General features: G+C 42.3%; 1 protein-coding gene across 1 annotated transcript; it reads right to left on the bottom strand.

Annotated features, from left to right (window-relative positions):
- Window positions 1–1,047: 1,047 nt before the first annotated feature.
- Window positions 1,048–3,123, bottom strand: LOC127479625 (uncharacterized). The gene is made up of 2 exons (XM_051806841.1): window positions 2,101–3,123; window positions 1,048–1,335 (listed from the first exon to the last, which is right to left on the bottom strand). Exons 1-2 carry the CDS (start codon window positions 3,121–3,123, stop codon window positions 1,048–1,050), a joined length of 1,311 nt encoding a protein of 436 aa, XP_051662801.1.
- Between the last annotated feature and the right edge of the window lie 16,183 nt (window positions 3,124–19,306).

Here is a 19,306-nt window from a genome sequence, read left to right as displayed (position 1 = left end):
TTCGGGTACAATTCCAATCCTCTTTTGTATGTGTTTCTGTCCTCCAATTATGATTCCTTCTATTTCCTGTAGAATAAGTCTGATTCTTTTTCCCCTTCCAGTGAATGCACCACTGTACCTTTCCAATATAACTATATGTCTCTAGCAGGCTGGGTCCCCAAATTGTTTGCCATTCTTCCATGGTTGTAGAACTGGTAATATTTTGACAGACCTCTTCTTGTTTTTCTCGTTTTACTGAAGCCGGAACTTTAGAGCATGGGTGTGTTGAATTTGTAACTAAACAGTATCCTTTTAATTCATTAATTGTTTCACTTGTTACCCATGTCCCAATTACTACCCATCGGAAATATCCCGGCATCTGTTCACATTGCTTCTTCATCATTTTGTCACTTAATAAACATACATCTACCGTTTCGCTCCATGTGATGGTTACAAATTTGCAATTCCTTGTAATATTCTTAAACATTTTGGGTATTTCCGGCACTGGAATTATTCCCCATGGAATTGGGTCTCCTGCTGCATGAGGCATAGGGAGACATGCAGTAATTTTAGTAACGTTTTGTACTTTCCCAAAATCTCGAATTAGGCCCACAATTAAATTTTCCTGTTCTATTTCTCTATTCGGAATCTGCAGATCTCTCACATGTCGAGTTTTCCTAGGGGGTATAACTTGTACCTCAGTCATTATTTCCCGAGTTGTGTTTATCATGTGTATTTCTACATACCTATAATCAAAACTCCTTTGAATCCAAACTACACACATGTATGTCCCTTCTACGGTTTTAGACACCTCAGGTACCTGCAGGACGGTATAACCCTTTTGTTGTGTCGCATCCCAAACTGTTGTCACTCCTTCTGTTATGATTCGATCTTGATCTCTCCGTCTCCACTTGACGTGGACATCTCTTAATTCAGCTCCCTGGTCATCTGAAAACAGACAAGTTAAGTTTACATCAGTGTGTTCTGGTACAAACAAATAAGGATCTGGGGTTTCAATTCTCACGGTGGTCTCTGCTAAACTTATCAACCCCAGGAATACCACAATCTTCAATTGTTGGCTCGAAATACCATCTTCGTAGGTGAGAGAGGTTCTACCGACCATGAGACTGGAACCTTCTTGACTCGGGTGTAATGGATCCAATTGTCGATTCCCTCGACTTTCACCGCCGTATAAGTGGTCATTATCACCTGGCGAGGACCGTCCCATGTTCCCTTTAATGGTTCCACTGACCAGTTTTTCACATAGACTTGGTCTCCTGGAGAAATGTCATGAACCGGATTCTCCAGGGGCAGAGGCCGATTCCACTGCAGCGCTCCTCTGAGGGCTGTGAGGGTCTTATTCAAAGATAACACATAGTTAAATACTGCCTGATCACCCACTACATGAGGATCCCCTTGGTAAGTAGCCGCATGATAGGGCTTGCCATACAATATTTCGTATGGACTTACTCCTATTCTTTCCCTTGGTTTAATCCTAACTCTCAGCAGAGCGAGGGGTACTGCTTGGGGCCACTGGATTTTGGCTTCCTGACAGATCTTCTTCAATTGACCTTTTAATGTCTGATTCATTCTTTCTACTTGTCCACTAGACTGCGGTCTCCATGGTGTATGGAGATTCCATGTTATCCCTAATACAGCTGACACATCTTGGACTATCCCTGCTGTAAAGTGCGGTCCTCGATCAGAGGACAACCCTAGGGGAACTCCAAATCTTGGGATGATTTCCTTCAGAAGGGTTTTCACTACTTCTTTTGCCTGATTGGTCCTGCATGGAAAAGCTTCTGGCCACCCTGAGAAGGTACAAACATACACTAGCAGATATTTAAAAGTTTGGGCCTTAGGCAACTCAGAAAAATCTACTTGCCAATAGTCTCCTGGTAACTGTCCTACTTGTAGTTTTCCCATTTGTACTTGCTTCCTGACTACTGGATTATTCTTTATACACATAGGACACATTGCATTCACCCTTTTAGCTAGTGTTAACATCTGGTTTGAGAAAATTTCGTTTTTCAAGAATTTCACTAGTGCTTCTGCACCCCAGTGGCACTTGTTGTGTTCCATCTCAAGCACTGCTTTCATTATTCTGACTGGTAAAATTACCTGTCTCGTAGGAGTGATATACCACCCCCTGATATTTTTCTTCGCTTCCATCATCACAGCTAATTTCTCATCTTCAGGTGAATAATGCGGTTTCTCTTCCATGAATGCTATTGCTGGATTATTCCGGGTTGGTAAAAGAACCATTTGAGTCCATACCTTTCTCGCAGCCCTCCTGGCTGCTTGGTCAGCGTATCGATTTCCCTGAAACTCTCGTCCTGGATCAGCCTGGTGTCCTCTGACATGCATTATTGCCACTGCTGAGGGCTTATGTATTGCCTCTAGCAATTGTAAAATTTCTTCCCGATGTTTAATCGTTGTCCCCTGAGAAGTAAGAAGTCCTCTCTCCTTCCAGAGTGCTCCGTGAACATGAACTACCCCAAAAGCATATTTGGAGTCAGTCCATATGTTAACTCTCCTTCCTTGGCTTAATATTAAAGCTCTCACCAATGCCCATATTTCGGCTTTTTGTGCAGACGTACCTGGGGGTAGTGCAGTCGCTTCTATCACTTGTTGTAAAGTGACTACTGCATACCCAGCGTACCTGGTGCCGTTTTCCACAAAACTAGATCCGTCGGTGTACAGCTCCCAGTCAGGATCTGTCAGTGGTTCGTCCTTCAAGTCTCTTCTGCTCGCGTAGACTTGTTCAATGGTCTCTACACAGTCATGCTCCAGGGTGCCTTCTTCCTGTGTAGACCTAAGGAATTCTGCTGGGTTGAGATGGTTAGTAATTTTCAGTTCAACATCATCTTGTTCTCTCAACAAAGCCTGGTATTGCAACATGCGGCTGGAGGAGAGCCAATGCCCCCCTTTTTGCTCTAGAACTGCTATGACCATGTGGGGCACGTACACTATCATGTGTTTTTCCAGAGTCAATTTGCGTGCTTCCTGTATTAAAATGACCGTCGCTGCCACAGCTCTGAGACACCCCGGCCATCCCCCACTTACTGCGTCTAGCCGTTTGGAGAAGTACCCAACCGGTCTCTTCCAGGATCCTAGACGCTGAGTGAGGACTCCTAAGGCCATTCGCTGTCTCTCACAAACATAGAGCTGAAATTCCTTGGTTGGGTCCGGTAGTCCCAGGGCAGGTGCTTCCTGGAGGGCTTTCTTCAGTTCCTGGAATGCTTTTTCTTGCTCTGTCCCCCAGGTTAGCTTGGACTCCTTTGCTGCTTCATACAGTGGTCGAGCAGTCAGTCCGAAGTTAGGAATCCACAGCCTGCACCATCCGACCATTCCTAGAAAAGATCTCAGTTCTTGATTATTTCTAGGCACAGGTATAGCACATATTGCTTGAATTCTATTTGTTCCCAGGCGCCGGACTCCTTGGGAAATTTCACATCCCAGATAGATAACTTTCCGTTTTACTAATTGTGCTTTTTCTTTTGAGACTCGGTAGCCTGCTTGGCCCAGCATGTTTAACAGTTCAATAGTTAACTGACGACAAAGTCCCTGTTCTGTAGCTCCTAAGAAAATGTCATCTACATATTGCAGTATTATATATGAAAAAGGAGATTCTTTTACCTGAGTAGTCTTCCATTCCTCTAGTTCCTTTGCTAACTGATTACCAAATATCGTGGGAGAACACTTGAATCCTTGTGGTAATCTGGTCCAAGTAAGCTGTCGCTCTCGTCTAGTCTCTGGGTTCTCCCATTCAAAAGCAAAGATTTTCCAACTTTCCCGTGCCAGTGGTATGCAGAAGAAGGCATCCTTTAGATCAATAACTGTAAACCACTGAAATTTCTCAGAAACAGATGTTAACAAGTCTTGCACTAACCTATACTTACCATTTTTTTTTTTTTTTTTTTTTTTTTTTATCGGAAATATGGGGGTATTAAATTCCGACTCACATTCTTTTGATATCCCTAAATTAAAAACTGTGTGATCATTGGAGCTATCCCTTTCCTAGCTTCTAAACTAATTGGGTATTGCTTCACTCTAACAGGTTGTGCTCCTTCTTTTAATTCTATTCTAACTGGGGTGGCTGCTTTAGATTTCCCAGGAACCCCGGTCTCCCACACCCAGGGTACAACAGCCTGTTCAATCTCTTGGGGTATTTCTTCCTTTTCCACTTCTTTCACAACAAAAATTTTTGCTAAATTTTCTTCTGGAATTTCTATCTTGACTCTCTCTTTTTCAAATATAATTTTAGCTTGCAAGGCTGAAAGCAAATCCCTTCCTAATAAACATTCAGGACTGTTAGGCATGTACAGAAATTGATGATCTAATTCTCTTCCCTTAAATTTGATATCTAGAGGTCGCAGAAATGTTCTTTCCTCTATTTGTCCTGAAACTCCCACTACTTGTACGGTTAAATCACTTAATGGCCCCATCAATTCATTCATTGCCGAAAAACTAGCTCCAGTATCTATTCTAAATTCCGTCGGCTCCCCCTCTACTTGCAAAACAACCTTTTAGTCTGAATCTAGCCGACTCTGTCTTCCACAACTCCCTAACATAAATGCTTGGGCGACACCCTGTGGCGTGCCCATACCAACAGGGTTTTGTGGATTCACAAAGCTTTGAGGATTCCAAGGATTCATTCCATTTCCAGCATTTAATGGGCATTCGTTTTTCCAATGTCCTTGTCCTTTACAAAGAGCACACTGATTTGGTCCTACTCTACCACGTCCTCCCCCGTATTGATTTCCAAATCCCGACTGATTGTTAAATCCTCTACCCATTCCTCCCCTTCCCCTTCTGCCACGACTTCTTCCTCTATGGCCACCGGCCCCATTGTTCTCTCCTGAAGCTTGTAAAAGCGCCAACAAGCTCGCTTGTTGTTTCTTAGTACTTTCCTTTTCCCGATTGTTATATGCTTTCCAAGCCACTTCTAACAATTTCTCTAAATCTCTTGTTTCTCTCCCTTCCAGTTTTTGAAATTTCTTTCTAATATATTCTTGTGATTGTCCCATAAAGATCAATGCTAATTGTAATTTTCCAGACTCGTCTTCAACATCTAAGTCTGTATACCTCCTAGCTGTTTCCTTTAGCCTTTCTAAAAAGGCAGAAGGGGACTCAGTCTTATCTTGCATTACTGAATATAACTTAGACCAATTCAACGTTTTTGGAATGCCACATCGTATTCCCTCTACCAATAATTCCTGGTAAATTTTTAACTTTTTATAATCTGCGGGGTTATTAGCGTCCCAATCGGGATCCTCCCGCGGTACAAAATCATTTACCGTCCCCCGCGCTGCCCGGGGCAGGGTACGAATCCTTTCCTTTGCTCTCTCCACCATCACCTTTAATACCATTTCTTTTTCTGTTGAATCTAAAATTGTATCTATTAATACCTGTAAATCATTCCAGTCCGGGTCTTGTGTTTTTATAACCATTTTTATAACACGAGCCACCCGCTCAGGATTTTCTCTATATGTCCCAGCTGACTGTTTCCAAATTAGTAAATCATTAGGCGAAAAAGGAACTTTTATCATGATTTTTCCCCTGCCTGCTCCAACCGCTTCTCGCAAGGGAGCCATCAATCTAGGGGGTGAGAGCGAAACGTCTGTCTCCCTCCCCCCTCCCCGTCTTCTTTCCCTCTCCCTTCGCCCTCTCCGAGTCCGTTCTGCTAGAGGAGTTCTGTCACATTCCCACCCCCCTGTTTCTTCCTCATCCGAGGATGATTCTAACGGGGGCATGGTGTGTGATTGTGCCCTTGCACGTGAAGGGAGACTATTTCTCGGGGGCGCACTTGGAGTTACTCCGGGGGAGACTAACAAAGACACATCCTCCTCTGGTTCTGAAAACCGTATTTTCTGCTCATGTTTATCATCCAATCCTTTCAATATCTTTATACTCCGCTCTTGACATTTCTTACATTTATCATCCTCCAGTTCCAGTTCTTTCAACACTAAGATACCACATTCCTTTTGCCATTCAGTGTTTTGTTCTAAATAATAAAACAAATCCAGATATGGTATTTCATCCCACTTCTCATTCTCTCGTAAATATCGCATCAAAGGGGTTATAATTTCCAGAGTCAGTGATCCATTTCTGGGCCACAGCATTCCTCCTGTTTCATATTGAGGCCATACATTATTACAATAATCAATCAACTGTTTCTTGCTTAACTCTTGTCCAAAATTTCCTTCCTTCCAATGTTTTAACAAGCAACCAAGCGGAGAATCGCTAGGGATATCTTTTTCTGTGCAGGATAGTGCTCTAAAGGTTTTAAATGACATCATGCTTGCTACTAGCTCACACACACACCACAATCTAAATTCATCAAATTCACAATAACACAACAACACAAAACAATACTTTTAACGACCAGCACGATAACACAACAATATAAACCAGAACAAAACCAAAACCAAAACCAACTCGCCGATTCTCCCTCTGAGAGGCGAGTGCTGGTACTGCGCAGCTTTCGCCGCGTCTTATGACCAGCGCCTAGGCTTCCCAACCAAGGTACCTTTAGCCCAACCCAGCGGGACACTCACTATCCCGTCTTATAGGCAGGCTCCCAACCAACAAACCTAAAAGAATAAAGCACCTTCGGGCTTACCTAGAGGGTTGTCCGGCGGGCGCGGGTCGGGCACGGGTCGATGTCTCCCCAGAAATCACCTGGTTGCCAGCATGGAGTAGATCAGCTCGTGAGCCGCCCAGCTACCCCCGGAGTTCCATCTGGTGTCGCCAAAACTGTTGCCCGTAAACAAAGACACAAACCAACAGAGTGCCGGTTTATGGGTGCTTTATTCGGGGCCCCGGGAACCTGCGGGCTAACGCCCCAAGTCAGGATTCCGACGACCCTCGTTCTCAGTTCAACTTTTATACACAAACAAGTTTACATGTATTCTCACGGCTAAAACAATTACAGTTTCTATAGCAACCCAGGTGCAGTAGTTTATAACAATTAACAATCATCTACTTTAATCATAAATCTGCTTAAGTTGTCCTACCCCCCTAGAAACTGTTTAACAGACCCTTACCACATCTAAGGTACAAATCGTTACGTACATGCTTGACTACATCTTTTGATTATTGTTTCTACTTCTTCAGTACATTCTATTCCCACGAACAAGGCTGCTGCTTAACTCACTACTGTAATGTGTTGCTTTCTAGGCCTACCCTTTTACTTAAGCCTTAGCCATTCTACTACTAAATTTAAACTGCTTTGCAACAGTACCTATTGTGCAGCAAAGAAAAACAGTGGAAGTAATTAATGCTGGAGTCCCAGTCCTCTTACGAAAAAATCAATAAAGAGTTTTCCTTGCTCTGTTTCCAGGTAAGAGAAGAGAGGACAATCTTCATTACAACTGACAGTTCCCTTCCCTAGAGCAGAAAGGTCTTCCCTTATATCTAGCAAAGAGAATACAGTGTTTTGCACCTGCCAGATGCCGTTGCTATGGCAATTGAACTTCGCACTTACATCGGAGCAGCAAAGCCCCAGGAGTATGTACAGAACAAACACAGCAGAAAGTGTGCTCTGCTGGGGGCTGCTAGGTGGCTCAGGACTTTGCCTCACTGTTTCCCCATCCAAAAGATGGGTAATTTAACTTTTTAAACAATTTTGGAATGAGCTTCCATTGAGCAAATGATGCTGGCTGGGAATCTTCTTGTCAGTGGATTGTGTTTGGGCTGCTTGCCCCTGGTTTGGGGTGCACAGGTCTGCAGGAGCTGAGCGTGCCTTTGGGGCCCTGCCAGCCAAGGCTGCCCTGATGGCTTGCGCTGTAGTGGGGTTGCCCCTCCTTGCAGCCTGTCCCCTCCTGTGGCCAGACATATGGGTCATGGTTAGGCAGCTGAAGGCTTTTTAAAGCACTCATCATTTCCCTGAAGTTCACTGGTGCCTTCACTGGTGCCTAAATATCCACAAGTTACCCCTGTAGGTGGTCCAAATCCACCCCAGAGTGCCCAGGGGCCATTAGGCAATCTAGCCCCAACACCTCATTTCACAAATGTCCCAAGCAAATGAACATTTTGGCTGAGGTCTTGGTCATCAAATTTAATTCCAGAATGACTTTTCATTGTTCAAACACAATTAACAAGTTAGGAAGTGTGTGTGGTGTAATGAGCACCCGGAGCTCCTTCTTGGCTCAGCTGCTGCTTTGCTATGAGACTACCACATAAGAGGATATGACAGATTGACCTTAATCATTGATTGGTGCCCCATCCTGCCAGGCATTGCATACACTAAGAGAGACCTCAAGAGAAATCTCTGTTTATCAGTATACTTCTGGTAATGAGAGAGGGTTATAATGTGGTGGGAGGTGCAGCTAACAACTGCAGAGTTCTGTGCACTCACTGGAAGAAAGGAACTTCATTTGCACCAAGTGTTATTCTTGTTAAAGGATAATTTTCTACGGAAAATAAACCCCAAAGCTCACAGAAATGTTATAGGTGAGACATTTCATTAGGAGAAATGATTGAGTGAATTAAATACTAATCAAGCAAGCTCTGAAGCAGTATGCTACAATCTTTAGCCTCTAGGACCTTGAAGAACTGGCTTTCTTAAAATTTCTACTTCAGAAAATAAAAAATGGGTGATGGAAAAAGTCTTCTGCTTTAAACTACATACTCCTAACTCTGTTACACTCTAATTACCTTGAGTGAGAGTCATGCAATTTAATGTCAGTGTCTACATCTCACTTAGCATGTTCATTTCAGCTACTTTTTCCAGGTTCCTTTTCTATTTGGTGGAGAGACACAGTCATTCCTCTCATCTTGAGGCAGACATCTAAACTTTATCTGATTAATCTGACAAGTGCGTGCTTCTCTCCCTGTTTCCCAGGTGGAACTGGTGCCATTGGAGATGGGGACAGTCTGCATTGGACATTTTTGAGCTTAGATATGCCCCATTTCTAAGCTTAGAAATGAAAGATGGATCTCACCCTCCAGATCAGCAGAGAAGCAGTGTGGCAGACAGTCAGGAAAGGCTGAAGTCCAGCCATGCTTACCATGTTTCCTTGAAGGAAGGTTGTGCTTGAATGCTTGTGGTAGCATAGCATGAGATAACTAAAGGAGTAAGTGGGGGCAGAGGGTGCTGAGCTCTTGCTACCTGAGCAAGCTATCCCAGCTCCCCCCCCAACACAGGAGAAAATGTTTGTGATTCTTTTCCTGCTGTGTTGGTCCTGTCTGGTAACACAGTACTTTGTGCAGTACTGTTTCTTTCTGTGGGTCTCCAGGAAAAGAATTCTTCTAGCATCTCAGAGACACTGTCACAGAGCAAATAATAAACTGCTCTGTTTGGGTAATTATAACAAAATCAATCCCTTGTATGGCAGTGATGCCTCAGAATTTTTAGGATTTTTAGCTTTTTGTAGATTTTAAAGTACCTGCGTAAATACAGGTTTTTAGTATAGTTGTATAGTCTCTTATACTTTAGAATAGTAGTTAACACTTACCAAACCCTATTCCCCCATTTGATATCAAATTTTCTAAATTCTTTAGGCTTGTTTAGGCTCCTTTCAACCAGGACTATTGTAAACACATTCTGTTTAAGAACATACACATCCCAGGCCTGAACAAAAAGATACCATAGTCAAAGCAACCTTCAAGCCCGGAACCTTGGAGAAGCTCCAAAGACAATACATGGGTGAAGAAGAGGAAGATAAGGAAGAAAGGGGTCTTAGGACCTCCAACTCAATTCAGGGGAGGTGTGCCAAGCGGGTAGATTTGGGGAGGATCTGGGGGGCGGATAGTTCTCGGATTGGATGGATAGTACTATAAAATTGTAGAACCACTGGACAGGTGCAAATGCCTTTGTACTCCTTATGCCAGAAGGCCTTCGTTAAAGACCTGCACTATATCTTATCTATACTAAATTCAGCTGGAGGATTTTTACTCCCAATCTTTAGGCAACAGCAGGAAGACAGTAACATGCTTAATGGCTGAAGGAAGAATCTTCCCTACTCATCTTTAGCTCTGTATTTTAATCAAGCAGGCCACACAGCTTTGAATTAACCCCCATAAAATGCCACAGGAGCAGGGCTGAAGCAGAGGTTAGTCTTAATAAAGGATCAGTCAAGAGTTGGTTGGAGCTCGGTGGAGCTGCCACTTGTGAACCTTTGATGCCCTGGCATCAGTGCATGCAGCAGGCAAGGACAGACATCTGGACTTTTTCACCAGCGAAGGGGCCAGACAGGCCAGTGAGGGATGTGCAAGTGCATTGAGAGAGGGACATGGGTTTTTTTTTTAAACATTTGACTCCCCACTTCTCCCCCCGAGGTAAGTGTGGCTTACGCTTCACCTCCCATCCATACACCAGTTTCCCTTCAAAGTGAACATATTGTACTCTGCAGAGGCGGACAAATTGCTGAATTTCATTTCACTCCTTCAATCTGCTTAATGAATAACAATGAGTTTGTAGGTTTCACTGGGTTCCAGCACTGAGCTGAAATTTGCATTAGCAGGTTTTCAGACCTCACTTGAATTTGGTTCTGCCTGGATCACCTGCCTCTTGCCTGTCCTTGAATGGCTAGCTTCTGTATTCCTGAACTAAACCAGCCACTCCACATACCCCTAAAAGGCATAAAGAAATAGTCCAATCGGAAGTTCTTGAAAGAGATTTATTATGCCAGAAGTTACTGCGTGGACAGATTTTGCTCTTCTGGTAGTTAATATGACTCATTTTGGAATTGGATAATTGCTCTATGGTGGTGAATTCACCACTTCAAAAAGAGATGCGGGTGTGTTTATGTGTGTTGCAGGGCATTAGGGTGTACTAGCCATCAAAAGAAAGTATATCTTCAGTCTACTACTTTGACTCTTTTCCTAGTGGTAACCCTCTGTTCTATAAATATAAAAGAAGGCACTAAAAGCCCAGTCAAATGTTGGTGGTCTTTTGGATCCTGACCACCATTCATCCTGGGCAGGTGAGCTCTGTTAGTTCTGTCCAGGAAAGGGTAAAGGTCCTTGCAGAAAGGACCCAAATACACATGGCTAGATGCATGACTAAAGTAAAGACACAGTGTTTGCAATGGAAAAACCCAGACTCTGGCAAGGCTTGTTGTGGTCATCCAAGCTGAATCTGCAGTGAAGACATATGATCAGGGTAAAACTGGAAAAGGATTCTAAAATAATCCTCTTGCCCTCAAGAGCAATTCTTATGCTTTCTGGTTATCTTGTATTTTAAATGTGCTTAGATAATATGATATTAAAATACATGTATTCATAAACCTTTTTCTCTTAGAGATTCTAGCAAATATATCTTTAGAACTAAATTCTCGAGCAAGTCAGGACCAGGCTGCTTTACAACTTTCCAATGGCATGGACTGGCTACAAGAGCAAATTAACTATTCCTGAGGTGGAGACAGAAGGTAAAACTTCCATCCCATGTGTTTTCTGTGGGGTGAGAAAATGCAAATGTCTGAAGATTATAGGGATGCTAGCCTGCCCGAAGACCCAAGCTTCTCCTAAGACTTAATCTAAGTCCTAGTAATCTAGGACTAATCTAAATCCTTCAAATCACAGATGAATCCCACTGAACTTGAGTCCTTCAGAGACAAAATCCCATTTCTTGAGTCTTTCTCATATTCCAGAGAGACATTAATTTTGGAAATTTTCAAAACTGATCCAGGCAAGACCTTAAACAACGGGTTGAAGTTACCTTGTTTGGAGCATCATTTTGGACTAGATGACCTCTAGAAATCCCCTTCAAACTAAATTTCCAAGTTAAGCTACCTTTTTCTGCAGGGGATTCTTCCCAGACAGTTTCCATCTTTCCTGAAACACAGTGTACATACACAGACATTGAACTACAGCTTGGCTTTGAACAAAAGTTATTTTGGATGTTTTATAATCCTGTTCATGCATCTCAGTATAATCTTCATATAACAGTTCTGCCTCATGTTCAGCCTATGAGGGATGCAGTACAACCCCTACATCCTTTCCTGTACAACTCTTATTGGGTTTTTCCTAACACAGTAGGTCCCTAGTTGAATATTTTTGTATACCTGATCCAACTTGCATTTATGTCACTGAATTTTGTGCTATTTTTCAGCCTTCATCTTCTGTTTGTTGAGATAATTTTGAATGCTAACCCTATCTTTTGATGTACTTTCACATCAAAGTCCTCTCAAAGCTTGGTATTTACAGATTAAATAACTAGGAAGTTATTAAACATTTCCTGATCTCTCTCTCTGTTCCAACTTCTTGTTACAAATAAGCCACAGAGGGAACATGAAAGACCAAAGAAAGATATTAATTTGCTATTGGATACTACTTCTGAGCTACATTTTCACTGAGAAAAATAGAATCCTTGGTTATGTTCACCCCCAAAGGCAGTGTCACGCCCCAGAGCATGAGACAGCTGAAATCCTACCAGGATGATGGGTCATATCCTGAACCAAGCCAGCTACCACACTTGAGACACACAGTGCCCTGCTGAAGAGCACGGTACAGACGGAGCAGCACGCCTCGGGGGAATTAGCCTGGCACTTGCAGCACAGTGCTGAAAAATCCATGTTAACATCTTCTGTTGAGCTGCTGCCTTCCTTCAGAGAGTCACACTGCCCACCTCCTCACACCGCAGTGTGTTTTGGCCATCTCTGTGTCTCAGGCCCGTGGCTTATTGACCTAATGTTCTTATTTCACCTGCGTGTAAGAGCATCTGCACAGCTGTTTCGTACTAACCAAAGTGCAGTTCACAGTTGTAGGAGCCACCTGTGCCAAGCCCCACTTTGACTGCTCTTCTGATGCTTCTAAGGGTAGCTTTGCTCTCTCTCTTTTTCAATTATTATAAGCCCCCAAGACTACAGAGCACATTTATTAAGTGAACAGAATTTGTTGCACGCCGACAGCACTCTCTGGGAACATAGCTCTGAAGCTGAATGCTTTTGCCATGCACAGATGTCAAGCCCCATAAGGCTGCCACAAGCCAAACACATAAATGTCGTAAATGTCGCCAGTCTGTTAATTGGGAATGGGGAGAAGCTTACATGATTATCTCCAATCAGCTGAAAATGTGAAAAGAAATTCTTGCTAAAGTACTTTCAGACTTTAAATCACCTTTCTTTGCTGGCTTTAGCTCTTTGCAGCTGAACAGCGGGCATAACAAGGTACTGAGTTCTGTAACAGATCTGTAGCAGATCTGTAACTTTGCAAGGATCCAAGGGCTGGACCCTCTCTGCACAAAGTACTCCTTCAGAGTATGCAAATAAATCTGCCGTAGACCTGCATAAGTCTATGTAGCTGTAGACAGCTTTTTATCTATGCAGCCAGCTCAGCACCATGGAGGGTGATGGGTCAGGAAGCAGCAGTTCACTTCCAGAATGGTACTACTTGCCCTTAGCTGTTTCCTTCAGTGATGGTTGGGGGTTTCTGCACAAAGCTCCCTGATTTAGGATACTTCTTTGTTGTTGCAGGCCCAGGTAGGTTCATGAAAGTATCTTGGGCAGGTGCAGCATAAAAATGAGTATGTGTTGCCAGGCATGGGAGGGACTGTTGAGGAGAGCAGAATGGGTATTTCTACCCATTGGTGTTGCTTCTCTGTAAGCCAGATAAGCTACCTGTGTATAATGGAAACCTATCTGTACAAATCATGTTTTGTAATTAAAAAATTAAATTAAATTGAAAAATTTGCTTATAGTGCTTTGGTCCCCCCTGGCAGGGTGCCTGTTGTCATGCCATTTTTTCCTTCTCCCAGAGCTGGCCTGGAGGAAAGGTTGTGGAAGCAGTTTCTCCTAACATACCCTATCTGCAGAGGTCTGAAAGGGCAGCTCAGATCAGAGGAGATCCTGGTATAGACACAGAGCCAGCTTTTTCTCTGGAGTGATAGACCTACTTCTTGCCCCTGTGCCCTATCTTCCCTCTGATCCTCTGCCAGGCTGTAGCTTCTTCTTAGTCTTCCACCAAGCACATTCCACTAGAGAATACCAGTTGGATCATTCCTGTTCTCAGACATTCTATTGTATTAGTAGCAAAAGGCCAAATTTCAAATATCTGTGTAATAGAAAGACATACCACTCCTACTTCTGCATTAGCTCAGTTCACAGTAGAAATCCACTTTGTGTATCCAAGTACAGACTTGGGTGTTCAAATAGTAGATCCCACAAAGCCTCAAGGGGAAAATGTGATCCGTAAACCTACATGACTAATGTCAGGAGTGTTTTTTTACTCAGAAATCACGTTTTCTCTCAGAGATAAGAACTTTCTGACTAACTGATAGAATAGATTTAAGATGCAGTGTTTAAATGAGAAGATGATATGAACAAGTACAAATTCTGTTTTCAAGGCCTTTCCTGGATAGCTCTCAGGGTAAAGCCACCTTAGGGTATCTCATCACTGCTGCTGTCTAGCAAAGCCTGTGTCCATGCCTGCACCCTTACTGAGAACTTTTCGGCGGAGATTCAGCTCATCTAACAGATTCATCATTGTAGGTGTCTTCATCCGAACTAATCGCTCTGGGCTCCCTTTTATAATCAATAGAACAAAATAGGCAATTTTAGGCTGTGACTCATCTGACATATCTTAACATCTGCTTTAGGATAAAGTGAATCATTATCTAGAGCTGTTCTTTTTTTTATTTTATTTTTTTTTCTCTTGAGGCAGCTAGAAATACTAAATTGGGCAGAGATCTACACACCTCTCACCCCTTTCACCCTAGAATCCATCCAGACCACAAGAGCTCTTAGGCTTTGAATATACAAGCTTTGCTTCAGCTTTTTCACATATGCAGTTTGTGGTCTGGTCACTGCTTTGCCATGACATACAGTATTTTGATTGGTCAAGTCTTTCAGGAGTGATCCCTCAATGCTCTCTTCCTGTATCTCCTCATCATTTTGCAGAGGTTTCCTCCCTGTACTACCGGGGAATGGGCAGGATACCACAGCATCTCCTGTGCCTTGTGAATGTCTGCAACCTGAGTGAAACATTTGTATTTGCCTAGGGCTGGCTGACTTATGTTCCTACTTTTCTTCTGCCTCTATGCTTTCATGGTGTCCAGCTGAAACCTCTTTAGGTGCTAGTTAAGCACCTTCCCATCCTCAAATTAAACAGGAAGATTAAAATGAACAGTGTAGTTTTGGGAGAAGGAGCCATAGTTCAAATTCACATTCTGCATGAGAGCCCTGCAGAATGCAAGAGAAGCATTCTTGTGGAGAACTCATCTATTGGCACCTGTAAGAGAGCGAGAGAGGTCTGTGTGTGCCATTAGTGTTCTCATCCAAGCTGAGAATCCCATTTTCTTGAACCTTGCTAGAATTTCAAATATATCTGCAATGTTCACTACCCATACATGTGTTACTTTCATAATACCATTGCCAAATTCCCCTAACGTGGTCTCAGTGTGTATCTTGCCTCACTACATCATTTACCCCGGTACCAGAGGTGAACTGTGGTCCAGACTGCAGAAATTTCTTGGTTTTGCATTGATATGGTATTGGTGTGAGAGCTGCTTGGGGCAAGCTCATGATACAAATTCATGGGAATTCATTCCCTCGTGTAGAAATTCCGGAGCCAGACGATGATCCCATTGTGGTGTGTGAATTTGCTTACTCCTGAAGAGTTGCTTTGCAGGTGGGGTAGAAAGGCAATCACAGGATGCATCATACTGGGAAAAAATGATACACTCTGCTCCTGGAGATCGCTGAGGATCCCTGCAAGTCCTAAAATGTTTCTTTCCCCATCAGCCGCTCTGCATGAAGGCTTCAGCTGCAACTGGGAAGCTGGGTTGTTTCACCCTGCTAGGAGATGCCTGAGTGGTGCAGAGGGCTGCCGAACCATTATTCCAACATGAGGCAACAATCTGCATCTTTCAGAGCTGCAGAGAGCAGAAGGCAATATCCAATGCTGCTGTGCCAACTGAGCAAAGAGATCATTGCTCACGCCTAGAACGGCTCTGCTTATATATCCACTGCGGTAACTCGCTGGACTGCACACTGATAGTTCCCATATTTCTTAGTAATTTTTTGTCGTTTTCTTTTGGGTGGTTTGTTTTGTTTTTGTTTGTTTGCTTGCTTGCTTTTAAGATAGAAGTAGCATCTATGGTCTAAAAGACTTTTGGAGAAAAGCAAAAAAAATAAAAGCAGTGGAATGAATTGCAATCTATTCCTAGTTTAAAAAAAAAAAAAAGAATCCAGCTATTCTATTACTGAAAAGGAATCTCTAGTGCAATATTAAAAAATAAATTTTTTTGAGAAAGAAATTACTCTAAGAAGGATGAATATTCTATGGCATATGTAAGGCTGGTGTTCATCCAGGAGAAAAAAGGACCTTTTATAAGGTCATATTCAGCAGTAGAAAATGTTACCCATTTGCATTCCACAGTTTTTTATTCCTTTAAATATTTTCGAGCAAAGAGAACAGTTTCAGGCTAAGAGAACTCATTTACTAGATTTACTTTTCTCTTTGGTTAGCCCACTATGTATGGGCTAAAGTATAGTTTTGCTATCTGCTAATCTGAGCAGTATTTAACAACAAAAGCAACCCAGCTGAAACAAATAGCCTCCTTTGTGGAGTAAGAGATAATTCAGTGAAAAAGTGGCAAAGATTCAACAAAAAGATCAGTTCTGAGAGATGCTTAGTAGTCTGGCACTGAACCACTGTGACTCCCACTTTTGAAAACCATGGATCTAACTGTGTCTGTATTGTCAAGCACCTCCTCAGGCACAATGCAAGAGCAAATCACCCCAGATCCTGCAGGACACAGTCGCAAACAAGAAGAAGAAATAACCTGAGCACATCTTCTGGTTATAACAGAGGACTATGAAATGCTAGGACAGCTGATAAGGTAAAAAAGTTGACCTCAAGAAGTACCCTATTTATGTGCAATTGGTGTGTGAGCCAGACAGTTTCATAATAGATAATGACTGGTAAAGTAGCTCTATTCTAACCAGCTGGCATCCTGTTCCTCATCTTTAGACACAGGCTGGAAGCAATTTAATTTTATCCTATTATACATGCTACCTGGAAGATCTGAGAGCCAAAAAGATTGCTTGCTATAAATTATCTTTTTTGAGGGGTTGAGGGTTAGGGGAGGGCACGTGGAGAGAGTCAGAGTATTCTTTATCTTCTTTGAAACATTAACACCTCAAAGTTTTCATATTCTTGCAGATTCTGAATTTTTTTGTTCTCAATCAGTGTACTGGACACTATGTCTTGAGTTTCCAGGTTTAAAAACTATGACAACAACTGCAATGATATTTTAAAACCAATGGTTCATTTTTCAAGGATACTTCTCACTTCTTTTTCTGGAACGTTTAAGTTCTCTGATTTTTAAAAATTATTTCCTATTTTGATAAAACTGGAATGATAACTGCAAGGAATCATAAGACCACCCTATATTCACAGGAGCCCATTTGAATTTCTATTGACCATTTTAGTAATCCATTTTGGTGACCACTGACCACTTAATTGCTTTATGAGCCTTAGAAAAATGACCATTTTATGTCAGACTTTCATGGACAGCACTTATTCCCCAACAGTGTTAATCCTGGAAGACTTGGGAGGAGGACCAGGATATATTGGACACTTTGTCTGATCTTCAACACTCATAACTGAGGGGTTTCCTACGGGGATACTTCCCACCATGGTTTCTTGGTCACCAGCTCTCTGAGGAGGACATGGCTCAGGACTGTCCTAAACCTAGGAATCCTCCAAAAAACTCATACCTGAAGTTTTCAGGAGGACTCTTCTATCTAATTTATGTTTGAAAGGTAGCATCCTTTCCAAAATGAAAGCCAGGAGTCATTGCATGGTGTGGATCAGAAGACGTGCATATTTCTTGATTTCTCCCGTGCAGTCATGCTGGAGGAAAATGGAGTGGATTAAATTGGAGCTTTGTTTCTTGCTACACATCTGCCCGCCAGCCAATGAGTCATGAGCTGGTCAAAAGCTGATGGGATGTGGTGGCTGGAGCTGCTTTTGAGATATTCTTTTCCCATGTTCAGGATTGACAGAAGCAGCTAATGATTGTCTCTGTGCTGAGCCACGAGTCCTGCACCCCTTTTCCCGCAGGGGTCAGGGCAGTAGATCCTGGCCAACTCCATTCCTGGCACTGCATATGCAGGCTAATATGTTGGCTGCTGAACATTGTCAGGCTCTTGGGAGAAGGCTGGGGCCACATGGGAATATCCCCTATCTGCGGGCTGCCAGCTGGACCACTGTGAATAGAGGCTGACATTGCCCCACGAGCACAGACAGAAAGAGGCCATCCTTCCTTCTGTGGAAAACAGCAGAACGATAATTCTCTTGTTTCCTAATAAGGAGATTTCACAGAGAATTTTAGTTTAGCCAATTTTTGTCACACATTGCTATTTAATTGTTTTTCTCTCTTAATTAAGTTCATCTGCCAGGATTTACCCAGAGAACTGTATCTAAGAGCTCTTTTGCTGACTGCAAGCAATCTTTGAGAACATTTTTCCCTAAATTATTTGGTTTACTGTGTTTGGGTTTGTTGATCAGATTTGTCAAAAGTTTAGGACAGGACTTCTGGTTCATTTAAGAAATGCTTCAAAATATGTAACTGGCAAAGTTTAAGTTTGGATAATAATATTAGAAGTTCCTACACAATCCTCCCCCTCCAAAATCCAAAAAGCACAACAACAACAGATCAGAGGTGGATATAGATTTGCTGAGCTTCGTAATAGCTACCTTAGTGAACCTGAACCCAAATCCCATAACTTGAGATGATTCATCGTCTCACAACAGAGTCATCCAAAACTTGGCTTTGTGTGGTTGCAAGGGAAAATTCCACAGCTTTGACATCTCTCTGATTTTGTTGTGCTTATACAGTTAACTTTTAAAAGGCAAAACAGATGCCACTTAGGGAAAATTTACGTAAAGAAATTAAAGGAAAAAAAGATGATTGCTGACTGAACTAGAACGAAAGGAAGAGTATACTTTTTATACACTGAAAATATGTAACTGCTAACGTTGCGTTCATCAGAAGAAATATAGAAATAAGAACAATCCTTTACAGCAGTAATTTTTTTTTTCTTTTCAGAAAATTTTGAGATACCATATTGCTAACTTTAATTTCAAGTGGTTGCTCTTTCCTAGATTTTGGAAAGGAGCATCTTCCATGTAAAAAACCCCTCAAACTTGGCCCCAAATTATATTTAGTATTTAAATATATACCATTGTGAGATATAACACGTGTGCTCCTGCTCTTGTATTTTAGTATTCATGCTGATCACCTCTCATTTTCTTTTTCCTGGGTCATGAAGAATTATCTGCACCTGTCTGGCTTCAGAAGAACTGCTGTCATTATTTATAAAATGCCTGCATCTTCCTTATATTTATCTCTACAAATTATAGGTAATGGAAACCC

This window comes from Manacus candei, unplaced genomic scaffold (genome assembly GCF_025592945.1).
Source record: "Manacus candei isolate 608988 ecotype Guabito, Panama unplaced genomic scaffold, ASM2559294v1 h1tg000069l, whole genome shotgun sequence".
Classification (NCBI taxonomy): domain Eukaryota; kingdom Metazoa; phylum Chordata; class Aves; order Passeriformes; family Pipridae; genus Manacus; species Manacus candei.
This window is presented reverse-complemented; position numbering and strand designations above follow the sequence as displayed.